This window comes from Eucalyptus grandis, chromosome 3, assembly GCF_016545825.1.
Source record: "Eucalyptus grandis isolate ANBG69807.140 chromosome 3, ASM1654582v1, whole genome shotgun sequence".
Lineage (NCBI taxonomy): Eukaryota > Viridiplantae > Streptophyta > Magnoliopsida > Myrtales > Myrtaceae > Eucalyptus > Eucalyptus grandis.
This window is the reverse complement of record NC_052614.1, coordinates 63,825,023-63,839,532: the sequence shown is the minus strand read 5'-3', so window position 1 is coordinate 63,839,532 and position 14,510 is coordinate 63,825,023. Positions and strand designations below refer to the sequence as shown.

Sequence of the window (14,510 nt, the reverse complement as noted above, 5' to 3'; positions counted from 1 at the left end):
ATTCTCGGGAACATATTTGAAACATAAACAAAATGTAGAAAAAGTTGTTTCTTGTTCTAAACAATTAGAAATAATTTGTTTTTGTCTTCTCTTTCTTTTTTCTTTTTCTTTTGGCCACTCGGCGGTGACCTTGTCGGAGGGTCACCAACCCTTGAAGATACCGTGCCATGGCGAGGCTCGTCTTCATCGGCTTGCGCAAGGTCGCCTCGCGCTCGCCCAACCTAGGTGAGGCCGAGCCTCGCCCGGCCCGGCACGAGGCTCGCCTCGCCAATGGCTTGGCGAGGCTTGGCCTTACCGATGGTCAGGCAAGGCTCGAGCTCGCCGGCCCTCGCCCTACCTCGCCCGGCCGATCACCAATTATCGGCAATCGGCCACAAAGAGGAAGAATGAGAGAAAATGAAAATAAAATAAAAACATTAAAAAACTAAAAGAAATAACAAAATTATACAATTTTAGCAAACACATTTCTTTCCTAGGAGTAGAAATTTTGTGCAGTTACCAAACGCGTTTTTATACTTAGAAATTGTTCCTGCAAACAGAAAAAAAAAAAAAATTATGTTAAAAAATTGTTCACTGGAACATAAATGTTATCAAACATGTCCTAAACTTTCTAAAGTCCCCCTCCCTTTTCTTTTTTTTTTTTAAATTCCCGATCCAATTTAACAATTGTCACCTTAGATTTCGAATTTCCCTTGCAACATCTTCCCCAAAATCTAAGGAGACCAAATTCATAAAATAAAAAATGAATGGTCCAACCCTCCGATTCTGGAATGCCCTAGAAATGGACAGAAGCGCTAGGAATTCGTGGTAGTGGGGCGCCAAAGCTGTCACTGGTTGTGCTGTTTGCTCCCTTAGGAAACGGGGGAATTTGTAGAAATAGTACCTTACCTGCCGCTACGGCAAATTGCATTGAAGGGCCTGTAGAGAAGCTAGCTCTCTCTCTCTCTCTCTCTCTCTTTTTCGCTTTTAAGGACAATTTGGAGTAAGTTCCAAGTGTAATGGGGCTCGTGTACATTTTCTGTAATGAGTTGGTGGGATGGATTTTGGCTGAAGACTCGCAGAGCTTTTGATGCTTCTGCACATGGCTGCTTTTGGTCTTTTATCCTTCTTTTCCTCATCACCCTGCTCCACGTATTCATCACCATGTCTCTCTTGGAATCATGAGTAGAGAGGGCTGTGGAAGTTTTTGCGATATTTTCGGACATTGTTTCTGAGGATGTGCTGTTGGTAATTTTGGAGAAGTCAAGTCCATAGGACGTGGGAATACATTACTAGGGCCTCAAAGAAAAATGGGTAAAGATTCATGGGGCTGGTGGGACCTTGGATGACTTAACTAGGGATGTCGGCGGATCGAGTTAAATTGGTTTTACACACTGTTTGAATCTTGGAGGACTGTACATGGGTATCCGAAACCCCATCTCAACTAGAGATTAGTTAACCACTGTGATTCGTCTCAACTAGAGATTAGTTAACCACTGGGATTCGCCCTAGTGACCCCCCTTCCAACATGGAAGGGGGAGGTGAGGGGTTCAAATCCTCACATTCTCAGGGGGATGGGATGGAGACGCGTAAGTTTCAGGAATAGGTTTCGACTCCCACACCCTGCAAGAGGCAGGGCAAAAGTCTAAGAGTGAGTGTCTGAGAGTAAGTGTAGAGTAGGAATAGAGTAGAATTGATAAAAAAAAAAAACTAGAGATTAGTTTTTTTTTTCTTTTTTTTTTGAGAGGGCTCTAAATAAAATAGAAATGACTTTATTTGGGTTTTTATATGCATATTTATTAATTTGACATAATGAAACTACAAACTATTGGAGCTTGGGTAGGCTTGTTATTTTTTGTATATACAAATTCATTTTGTCCCTCATCTATGTTTGGCACACTAATATAAGAGGTGAGGTCTCCATTTCTAGCAACATAAAATTAGTATCCTCGATGTTCACTAGGCTCTAGATGACCTATGTCCAATTACAATTATCGTCCACTGCACACCGGCGTTGTCGAATAGTCTTTAGTATTACCTGGGATGTGTTTATATCACTAGAAATCACGATAAAGGAAAATATTTTTCATAAAAATCATTTTAAAGGAAAGTAATTAGTTTTCCTTTATGTTGTGTTTCAAAGTAACCGATTTCCATCTTACTAGAAGCAAAAGTGCAAAAGTTGTGAAGTCGGAACACAAATTTTCCTTCAAACATGTCGGCCTCTAAGTTTTTCTTTTTTCTTTTTCCATATAATTCAATTAAGAAAAAGGAACTTTGGTTGATATTCTAAACTTGTTGCTTTGGGGGTACCAAAGCAAACATCTTTTCTTTAGGATGCTCTAGAAGGGCCTGCCTCCTAAGGAGTTACTGCCTTGATATGCTCAACCAGAACGTGGCCCTTGGGTTCCCATGGGTGGAATCTTATTTGAGAGTACATGAGAATTTAAGTCGTGGGGTCATGAATATGATAGACAGAGACATGGACATTGAAGACTAAGCTTTTTTTTTACTTTGAATTCAAAGGGGCTGCCATTTTTCCTGTTCAATTTGATTATGCACCCCTTTGAGTGAAAGAAAGACTAAGTTGAGATCCAAGGGAATGAAATTATATACACATATTCTAGTATTTTCATAGTGTTCCGGGATTTGCGGTGACTATACATATTAAATATATAAATGTGTACAAAACTCATGTCCTTATCTCACCCTTTAGTTAGAAGATTTTATTTTATTTTTGGTTTTGTTTCTGAAAGCAAAAAAGACAAATTTTCATGGGAAAACATCAATTGGTATCGGAAAAAAGAAATCCATATATAATCAATCCAGAAAAAGTGTTTTGTTTATCTCCATGAAAAAATTGAGTAAAATGTTTGTTTTTGGTAACCCGGGGAACCCTGTAAGCCGGCAGTCCTAGCGAGGTAAACCTTGGAGCAGGTGAAGTAACCACCACCCTTGCTTGCCGGGTAAGTTGTGGGTTCCTTTCCAACAAGGCAGACGACGCAGGGAGTCGAACACTGGACCTCTCGCGAAAAAAACAAGTGCTCAACCAACTATGCCGCCATCATGGGTGGTTAAAATTTAGCAAAATGTTAATCTCTTCTGTTTAGGGTAATGCATTTCTTATCCTTCGCAAAAAAGGAAACTTGATCATTTCTTACTCATGTGATTGGGAATGTGTACAGATAAATTGACGTGCGATTTGCATGCATCCTAGTGTTTTGGAAACTGGGTTATAAATTTGGGTTATAAATTTGCAATATCCTACGTTTTCTTGCTCTTTTTTTTTTTTTTTTTTTTTTGGTCGAAGCTCTCTTACCTCTTTCACGTGTCTAAAAATGGGGAGGAATTTCTATTTTCCTTCGAATAATGAAAAGATGCGAGACGATGCGGTGTCATCTTCTTTTGTCCGATCTCTCTTGCTATAGGGTCAAAAACAACACAAAAAACACTTATGTTTATAAACTCAATTTTCTTAGAAAACAGCCTCTAACATGATAATTAAGGACACGTTTGGTAGCATTCTGTTTCGGAAAATAATTTTTGAATAGAAATAGATTTTTTTGTTTCTATTTTTGAAAATAATTTTTGAGTATAAGAACGCGCTTGATAATTGCATAAAATTTCTATTTTCGGGAAAGAAATACGTTTGGTAAAATTATATAATTTTGTTGTTTTTTTTTTTTTAATTTTAAATATTTTTATTATATTTTCCTTTTTTCTTCTTTCTTTTTTCTTTTATTTCATTCTTCCTCTTTGTGGTCTGGCGATCGGCCGGGCAAAGTCCGCGAGCTCGTCGAAGCCTCACTTGACCACCGACGAGGCTCGACCTCCCCGGTGGCCTCGGTGGCCAAGTGAACCTCGCTAGGACACCAGCGAGGCTCGACCTCGCCCAGGCGATGCAAGTTTAGCCTTGCCCTAGCCTAGTGAGGTCGAGCCTCATGCCGATTGGCAAGGCTTGGCGTCTCTGGGGGTCGGCAATGCTGCAACGAGGTTGCTAGCCCTCGTCTAGCCAGTCGCCGATGCTGGCCATGGCCAAGGCTAGTGACCGGCCAAAAGAAAGAAGAAGAAGAAAAGAAATAGAAGAAAGAAAAATTGTTTCTAGAAATTGTTCATTAGATTAAGAAGTTACTTTTTTGTACTTCTTATTTCTATTTCAAATATGTTATTGGGAACAAAAAAATAGATCTTTTATTCCCGAGAACAAAAGTTTTACCAAACACGTTTATATTCTTTTTTTTGTTTTTTGGTAATCCAGGGAACCCCGCCTCTAGAATTCGAACTCTTCCCCTTCATGAGGGGGAGAGAGTCCAAGTAGTTGCGCTTTCTTTGCGATGGTTATATTCTTTTTATTTTATTTATTATTTATTTATTATTTATTTTTTTGGTAACTTAGAGAATCTCGTAAGTTGATAACCGGCGAGCAAATCCTAAAGGAGCGACTGCAAGACCCACCATCACAGTACACCTCTGGGATTCGAATTCCTCTCCTTCGTGAGGGGGAGAGAGCCCAAGCCAGCTGCGCCGTTGCAGGCGGTGGTTCTATTCTTTTTTTTGTTATTGGAACAAAAGAACATAAATTTTTGTTCCAGAGAATAGAAACACTTTTTAACAAATAGGTCGAAATTCTAGGGGCTTGTTAAAAAAATTAAAAATCTAAAACGAAATTTTTTTGTAATTAATATATATTAACAATGGAGTATGAAAACTTACCAAAAAAAAAAAAAAAACAATGGAGTATGAAAATCTTCTAAAACAATTTAATAAGCACATTAAGTTGTTATTAAGACTTTGTTTGTTTTGTGAAAAATGAATGATTTGTAAGTTTTTTTTTTAATTGATTATATCACTTACAAGAATGAATAATCGAAACAAATTTTTGTAATCCATGAAAATTGTCACTAATGCAAGTATTTTTGACGATACAAATAATAATTTAAAAAAAATTATTTTTCAAATTATTTATTTTTCGCTACTTCATTTGTTGGGTGGCTACTATACCAACCTATCTAGTGATTGCCAGAGTATGCAAGTATATCCTAACGTGAAGTCTACCTTCTTTACCGTAGGGTCTCCTAATTCTTTATCTATCTTTGTCTTTTCGATAGATTCGTATAGTACGAGTCTCCCACCCCATGGCGCTTCTTTCGTTTATTTCCTTCTTAAGCCTTTTAAGGACTTGCTCAGGTCTAATTTCATAGAAATATATGACATGAAAAATATATTTCTAAAAAAACTAATCAATAACAGAATTAATTTGTTTTTGTAAACAATATAAATAATTATTTTGAGAAACGTGTTTTTGAAATCAATTATTTTTCGAAAAATACACCGAGCCAAAGTGTCTCAATAATTGAGTTTTGATATCTTATTTATTGTTTCCAACTTTTTCCCTTCTTATCTATCATTATTCGATTCGCATTATTAAATTCAAACGGACAATTCATATGGCACCTATGCCTAGGTAGCTTCTAGATTTTAACAATGCTTTTTATTTAATGTTTTTCCTTTTTTATCTTTCACGCGTATACCTTTTTTTTCACGCGTATCTTTTACTCCCCTACACCGCCTCAACCTCGCTTGCGGCAGCGGCGACCCAACCCAATTTCCCATTTTCTCCCTCGGTAAAAGCTTTTATAGATCGACAGCCCCCCATCCCTCAATGCCCCGCACACTCCCATGCCACAGTGCCACGTGGAGAACAGTGCCGGGGAAACCGCCACGTGTAAGCCCCGAACAGGCCCGTCGCGCAGGATCCACCCGTCCGCCCCGTCAGGGTAGCAAAGCTCCGGCGAATTTTTATTTTAACCGCGACAAATCGGCATGTTGCTTTCCAGTTTCTACCGCCGAGGTAATTCTCTTAACCGCGGTTAAATACCGCCCAGACCAGAGTTAAGCCCCCCCACCCTCAACCGCTTTAAATAGCGTCAACTTCTTCTTCCTCGTCCTCCATAAACTTCCAAAAACCCTCTGCAACTTTTCGAGCTCCGTCAGGAGGAAAAAAAAATAATAAAAAAAAGAGATGATGCTCGGAGAGCCTCACCGTCCTCCTAATCCGACGATCGACGTTCCTCCCTGGCCGATCCTGGACGATCCGACGGACGACGCCGTGCCTCACTCTCCGTACTCCCCTTACACGCTCAATGCTGGCTACGGCGGCGGCTGCGACTCCTCTCCCTCCGCCGCCGGCCCCGGCCACTTCCAGGACGTCATGGCGGCGCTCCGGCGGTTCCTGCCGTCGAACCGCCCCGACACGGACCCGGACCCGGATATGACGTCCTCCCGCGAGGCGGACTTCCCCATGGACGTCTACTCCTGCGACAACTTCCGCATGTACGAGTTCAAGGTGAGGCGGTGCGCGCGGGGGCGGTCGCACGACTGGACGGAGTGCCCGTACGCCCATCCCGGCGAGAAGGCCCGCCGGCGGGACCCGCGGAAGTACCACTACTCCGGCACCGCGTGCCCGGAGTTCCGGAAGGGGAGCTGCCGGAAGGGCGACGCGTGCGAGTTCGCGCACGGCGTGTTCGAGTGCTGGCTCCACCCGGCGCGCTACCGCACGCAGCCGTGCAAGGACGGCGCCGGGTGCCGGCGCCGCGTGTGCTTCTTCGCGCACACGCCGGAGCAGCTCAGGGTGGTGACCCCGCAGCAGAGCCCCCGGGGAGCCGCGACGCAGCTCCCGTTCATGGCGTCCCCGAGCACGGTCTCGCCGGAGGATTCGCCGCCGATGTCGCCGATGTCGGCCGCGGTGACGCACCAGTCGCTGAGCCGCTCGCTCGGGTCGAGCTCCGTGAACGAGATGGTGATGGCCTCGCTGAGGAACCTGCAGCTCGGTAAGGTTAAGTCCCTGCCTTCCTCTTGGAACGCAAACGCTCACGTCACCACGGCCGCCGCTACCACCGCCTCTTACGGGTCGCCGCTGCGACCCGGTTTCTGCAGCGTGCCGACGACGCCGACGCGTGTGCCGGCCCGGCCGGGGATTGGTTACAGGGATTTCTGGGACCAGGTGGAGGAGGAGGAGGAGCCGCTGATGGAGAGGGTGGAGTCGGGAAGGGACTTGAGGGCCAAGATGTTCGAGAAGCTGAGGGAGGAGAGCTCTCTGGACCGGGCCGACCCGGAGCATCCTAGCCTAGGCGGCGGCGGACCGGACGTTGAGTGGGTATCGGATCTGGTGAATTGATTCGGATCTTGGTAAGTGGGAAGCGACAAGCGAGTGGTTCTTCGTGTTCCTTTTTTGGGGTTCTTCTGTTTGCAGTGTACAGGACATGGATGGATGGATGGACGGACGGATGGATGGAGAGGGAGAGAGGAGGGGCTATGGTATCCGGAAGAGAAGCAGCAATTCAAGATTCGGTGTATATATATGAGTCTTTAGTGTTAAATTATTAATTAATCACCATATATATATATGTGGTAGATACAAATATTGTAGAAAGAGGTTTCCTTGGGGGGGTTTTCTGAGAAGAAGATCAGATGGAAGCTGTCCTGATCTTTTGTATTTGTGGGGTGGTTTTCTGGGAAGATCAGCAAAAGATTGCGTCATTTTTTTTGAGGTCGGGAAGCAGAAATTGGATTTGGCAAAATTTTATGCCCTCTTTTGGAAATGTCAAAAATTTGGGGCAGAGTGATTAAGGTAAAAGCTAGCACTCTCAACTGATTGTTATTAGTGTTCGTTCTGGCACCTTTTATCTTTTTTACCGTCGTATGTATGGACTGGCCGAGGTTTTTCATCCCAGCGATTCCTGGGTGTCTGTGTATATCTGAAGCACCGTATGATAAATGAAAATCTGTTCTTTTGTCATCTCCCATACCTTGTTTCCCTCCTTCTTGTGTCTGTTTCTTGTCGATCTTCCTGGCCCCTTCTGCGAATTTGCTTCTGGCAAAGCTGCTCGGTTGTTCTTGAGTTCAAGTGTAATCTGGTGGTAGTCGTTCCTATGGTCCTTCCATGGAGGAAGAAAAGCTTTGGAAAAAAACTTTTTAATCAGCACCCGACAAACTGCCGGAATATCGATCGGATTTTAGTGACTCGCGGCTTCGTTCTGCGGGCGTGAATTTGTCTGCTCTTATTTTTTATTTTTTATATTTAATTAGAGTCTCGTGAAGCACTTGTTTTTAATTTTTTTTTTTCCGGACTCAAAATAGTATTGTGGATTTTTCTAGATGTAGTAGTATCAGTACGGAAAATTGTATAATGGTAAAATGGAAATTCTGAAGTGACCTTGCTTATCTTTTCAGGTGTATGCTCGGGTGATGGTACTTTTACCTTGCCACTCGATTGTTTCAATGAATAATTAAGAAAATAATTTTTTGAAATGTAATTGGCTTGAAATAATTATTGAATGGAAATTTTACTATTATAAATGAAAATTTATGTTTAAATATTTTTAATGAACGGTGGAAATATTTTTTGTTTATTCTTTGACAAATAAAGATGTAACGTTATCTTATTTGTAAAAATATTTAAATAATAATTTTTATTTTTATTTAACAGTTTTTAGAATCATTAAATTTGAATCTGATGAGGTTTCATTTGCCTCTAATTAAATATCAAGTTAAGTATGAAAGAATAGTATTAGAATCTTTAAATAATAAATTATATTTTTATTTAATAATTTAAAATGTTAAAATAATTGACACATGGTCTATAAAATTTCATAATATTTTTAAATTATTCATTTTTTGATAAATAAAGGGGGCAAAATATTATGTACCGCGATAAATTTAAGGTTCTCATCAAATTCCTAGGATGTTCCCGTTTTGACTTCAATATTCCAAATTTTTGTTGTCTTGGAAGTTCTAAACTATGGTCATTTTGAATAAAATTAAGTTCTTTTGTGTCATTGGCTGTAAGACTTGGTGTGTTGATGATACCTAAAATAGGTCGGAGTGCATCATAGTTAAGAGTTTTCTTATGGTATTTTTGTGCAAAAATTTAATGAAAGCAGCCCTCAGAACGATCGAGAACGAAAGCTAAAGCACGAGCTTAGACATAGGCGACAACCGTCTATTATTTTTCCCCCTCCAAACACGCAAAGATGTCTTCGCATTTATTTATTCATTTTTTTTTTTTGGGTCAAAGTCTTCACATTCACTGCCCCAGTAAAACGCTCTCGAGCTTTCTCTCGGCTCCCCTCGGTCCGTTGGATCGGCCTACGCCGTCCACGAGCCGTCGGATGCGCCAGAACCGTCCTCTTTTTGTCAATGCACAGGGATCTAGTGATGCAAGCACAGTTTCCATTTGTCATTAGCCCGTGGATTAAGGTGAAAAGAAGAGACAAGTGGAAAGAACAGAGCACGAAAGCCAAGTCCGGCGGTTTTACCGATTCGTGTTTTTGGTGATGGTGAAATTGCTTTTGTCTGAATGGGGTTTCATGACGTTTTGACTTCTCCTCTGGGGTCCCTTTTGGATTGAATCCGGGCGACACTATCCTACGACTAAATTTGAGCTAGGATTGCGAAAGAACTTGCTATACTTCTAGATTATGGGAGAAGAGAAAAAGGAAAAAGGAGAAGGCTAGAAAGTCTTCTGAATCCATTCCATCCCCCGTGAAATTAAGGGTGACTTCACGATTCTCGTGGCCTACTTTGAAATTTGGCCTCCTTCTCTACTTTAAAACTTTTTTTTTATTCCGGATTTTGCAAGTTTCTCGATTTTGACTATTTTGTTACTTCAATTATTGGTATATAAACTTACATATACTTTGTTTTTATCTTACAAAGAGAAATCAATGGTGCGAGCTAAAACTCAAAAATGACTGATAAGCATGAGCAAACAGGTGCAATTAGAAGAAAGGGTGGTAGATTATTTATCTATAGTTCGGCCTACTATAAATTGAAGTCATTACTTATCGATGGATGAAAGAAAAATTGAAGCACTAAAAGCTTAAGCTGCTAGAGTGCTTTGCTATCACGAGGGGTTCTTTTGGGTTTGCTTGTTGTCTTGTGACAGTAAAAAAGAATAGTAACCATTTTCACTTTTACATTAGAATCTAACTCGATATTTTTATTTTCAAGATAATGAAAATTATGTGGAAAATTACATATTAGAGGTGATTCATAGGCATACTTGGGCTGGACCATCACATTAGGCCTGAAATGTTGCCTAAGCTCATCCACTGAAAAAAAAAAAAAAAACTTGTAATAAGAACTATGCAAATTCAATATGCTTGGTTTGAGCGTCGTAAGACCGGGCTAGAACTTTCAACGATAGGCCCTTGTTTAGGCCCGCTTAGAAGTGCCTTTAGGCCCTATGGCATTGCCTCACCTATGGGTTGTTATACTCATGATCGGGTTTACTATAGTAAGTTCATATTTTGAGAAGATTTCACATGCCTAAAATTATATAAAAAAGAAGTTACGATACTTAAATCGTAATATTTGAAGGGAAATGTCAAAAATAAAAAGTCACTTCAATGGATTTTAAATACCAAAACTCTTAAGGTTTGAACTATTGACACTGACTCATCTATTTCTTGTTGAGATAAGGAATGCTGACGGCAGAGTGGAAACCCAAAAATGAATGGAGGAAAAGTCAAAGATATGAAGCATGAGAAAAGTTTTTATTTGAGTTAAACACATAAATCTTCAGATTTCATATCCTATCTTATTCAATCCCATCCTAATTCAAAATCTAAATGACCAAGCACCATTCTAATCTTCTAGATTACTCCTCTTATCCCTGACCCTATTATTTCGGCGCCAGTTAATCCAACATAATTCGGTGTTCAAAACAGGAATTTCCAATAGCAGGGTAATGGGATTTGCCTTTACAAAAACCCCTCTTTTGATGCACAGTCAATCAAAGTGGTGGTGGATTGTGGATGACAATCATCAACTTTTCTATGTGAAAGCAAAGAATATTTGTCTCTTATGGCCAAATTCTAATCATCATCATCATCCCTTAAGCTGCAATCTTAAATTTTCTGTCAATGACAAGCAAAGCTAAGAATCCAGGAAAAAGGATGGCCTTGTAGTGCATTTTCCCGGCACACGGAAGCTCCGGTCAAAACGAGTGAATGGTACATCTTCCACGAGTTCAAAGTCCCATGGTCGATGCGAAGACTGTTAGGTTTTGTGCTTTTCAAATTCCATCGTCCTAATGGCTAAGGTTTTATTTTTTGTTTTTTGTTTTTTTGCTTTTTTAAATCTTCATACTATAGGCTAAAACGTCGGGTAGATTACGTCGTTTTTCTTTTTTGTTAATTTCGGGCGGGGCATGGCCTGAGTTGTATAGATTATCACTAAAGAGATGATGCATACCTTTCGATGGCTACCTATGTATGTCTGTAACAATAATAATTCAAAGGCGTGATTGCACGCCATGATGTGTTTCGCCACTAAATTTCCACATCCACGCTTTGATGGATAGGTTGATAGTGAAAAGGGAAGAAGCAGGCACAGATGAGGGTCACCATCAAATTGCCTTTGCTTGGTAAGTCAATAGATTATATAATTTTTTTTTCTTGCGCAATCAAATATCGACTTCGTCTATGCAGATTACGCAATCGATTATCGATTTCATCCTTGTGCACGCTATTCCATTACGTGGAATGCTTTGGTTTATTAGATAAGGAAGTGAATCAATTTCAAATTAAACCTCGGAAAACTTGTCGAGTACCAAGATGCCCAATCTTCATGTACATCTCGAGGATTTATCTGTTTTTTCGATGATGTCCCACGAGTGTTGAGTACCAAGAAAAATTCTATTCCTCTACAAATTATCTTTTCGTTATTTTTTTTCAGTTTTATCAAATTTGCTACTTTTGGCAAGGCCACTTGTAACTTTTGCAAATATTGATTTTATCTTTTGGAGTATTTCTTAGTACAAACTGTGTGGTTATATAACTTGTTGGGCATGTTAGAATGTTGAACTTCAATCAACTCTTACATGATCATTGTTCGTAGGTTTGTCGATGTCGGTATTTGATACGGTTAGAAATGGCCTGATTTGGGCTTTGCTGGAATTAAGCTTTTGGTCTTTGGGCCTTTCGCCTGTTGTGGGCCCAAACTTGGAGGCCAGAAATGGAGGCCCATTTATATGATTGGACTATCATGGTCTCGGTAATTCTTTGTCACTAAAAGAAAAGAAAAACTTATTATCTGCTTTTCCTCTGGTTACTGTAAATTTGTAATTACCAAAGCGGGCCTAGGCGTTGCGATGAAAAAATTTAACATTGATTCTTTAATTTATTTTTAGTAAAAATACTATTTTAATATATTTATTTATTTTTATATTGAATGACTTATTTACAATTTAATATGATCAAGGTCAGAAGTGAAACATATGTTACTTATTAAAATGACATGGCCTCTCATGCTATGTGTTCTTAATAGAATAAATGTCAATATAGCACTCTAAAATCGTAATTTTGTCAAATTAGCACTTCTTTCTCATATTGTTTTAGATGTGATAAAAAAACTGACTTACCTATCATTTGATACAATTAATGTAAAAGATTAATAGATAGAAAAAGAAGTAAATTAAAAAGATATACTCGTATAGAAAGACTTGTACAATTTCGTAAAAAAAAAAAAATGAAATGAACTTATTTGGTGAAGGGTACTAAATTTCTTTGGCAACTTCATTCATTGTTTTGCTGATATCATTTATCAGAATGATTCTTTTTTCGCTTTAGTTTGATAAGATAAACTAATTTGATAAAAAAATTGATATCAAATTAAATCTAATTTCTACAAAAAAAAAAAAAAAAAAAAAAAACGAGTTTGTATCTTCGTATTAGACAAAATAATAAAATAATAAATATACACTTCATGGTTGTCGAGAGATAAAAAAATTGACACTTGATAATAAGTGGCAGCCCCTTTTATCCACACTCGCTAGTGGAATACAAATTAATTGTAACAAATATTATTACCACAATAATATCAAAGTATTCTTTTTTATTATCCTAAATTTTATTTCTTACGTAATATATCCATTAAAAAAACTGAAATGCTTTTTTCATATTTGGATTCAACTGCAGGATACTTCTAAAGGCCTTCAACAAAGTAAAATAGAAAATGGAAAATAATAAAAGACACATGCGTTGATTGATTCGGAAATGCATAATAAAAAAATTACAATCCTACACTCAAAAGATAAGTTGAAAAAAGAAAAAGAAAAAACAAATGATAAATTTGTCTTTGCTTGGATTAAAAGAAAATAAAGAGAGGAAATCGTATGCTAGTTTAAAACGGCATGCGATGTATTATCATGGACATTCAAGAGCTTCGCTCTCAGTACACCACTATAGTGTTCTTATAAATATGGCCCCAACAGTGGTCATTCAAGCTGAGATTATCATAATTGATCTTGCAGAGTGATTATTATGACAACGAAATATTGTCCTACGTCGCTTAATAATATGTCATAGATTATTTTTGAGAGCGTACAAATCTGGCATGTTTGTAAAAGTAAACGACATTTGTACGTGCAATCGTGAATATCGTGAATATATGGTTTCACGTGTGAAATCGAAGACTAATCAAATCTCGCTTGAACACGGCACCAGATTTTGGCTGATGAAAAGATTTTGATTGCGTAGCTATTGTAGCTATTGTAAAAATGTCAGAGCACAGAGCCCAGGACTTGGTCCTATGAGGGTCCATTACTTCATCTAGAATCCAACACGTTTGAGAATTCTATCACCAGAGTGGTTGGCCTTCATATCTATTTCAAGATAATTGGGGGCCCCTGTGGAATCCCTCAGTCGCTCCTCGGTCTCGGAAAACCTCGTTTATCTCAGGACAGAGATTCAACCGACCGGATCATGGCAATAGAATAACCTCGACTTTATTCCCACTCGTTCCCTGATGGGGCTGCGTTGACAAGCTAGCTCAAAGTGGGCGGCGGTAAAGAGTTGAGTAGCAGAGAGATCGCTGATCCCGGTCGCCTTTTCACAACCTTTTTCATTTATCAAAAAACAAGGTGGAGATTTCTTATTCTGGGCACATCCATGAGAACTAGCATAGCAACCCATCGCCACAGTTCCTCGCTCGAATCCGAGTTCCCGGGACATGAGTCGAATTTGCAGTTCTAGGTTCTTGAGTCGAATTTGCAGTTCTAGGTTCTTGAGTCAAAGAGCGTGGGAATGTTGCTTGGCGTAGGGGTTAAAGCTCAGTTCATAATCTTTATCTGGGTGAAGAGGGAAACTACCCTGGATAAACAAATGAAGTTTATCTCAGCACAGCCGGGAAGAATTTTTCTTGTGAGGATCTTGTTTGGACAAGCTTTGAAGTTGACACTATCATATACGACAATTGATTATCGATCTAAACTCTTTCTATCAAATAACCTAATCACGTGTCCAGAAGCGTGGACTATGAGCTAGATGTCACGAAACATCCTATACTTCAAACAAGTTTTCAGTATTATGACTGATTCTGTCATCATATTATTTATTAAAATGTGGGTCGACACCCTTTTCATCTACCAGTTTTTTTTATAGATGGACAATGTGCTTTTGAGTTGCGATCAGATACCGTTTCTCGCCTCGTCCGCCATTGCATAACAAGCGACCTGGTTAAAAAATCCA

At 39.5% G+C, this 14,510-nt stretch overlaps 1 protein-coding gene across 1 annotated transcript; it reads left to right on the top strand.

Annotated features, from left to right (window-relative positions):
- Window positions 1-5,920: 5,920 nt before the first annotated feature.
- LOC104438197 (zinc finger CCCH domain-containing protein 20) lies at window positions 5,921-7,779 on the top strand. The gene has a single exon (XM_039310237.1). The coding sequence runs from the start codon at window positions 6,002-6,004 to the stop codon at window positions 7,154-7,156; it is 1,155 nt and encodes a 384-aa protein (XP_039166171.1). The 5' UTR covers window positions 5,921-6,001; the 3' UTR covers window positions 7,157-7,779.
- The last annotated feature ends 6,731 nt before the right edge of the window (window positions 7,780-14,510 follow it).

Excerpts from the sequence above, each read along its gene's own strand:
- LOC104438197 (XM_039310237.1), top strand. The coding sequence starts at position 6,002 with ATGATGCTCGGAGAGCCTCACCGTCCTCCTAATCCGACGATCGACGTT.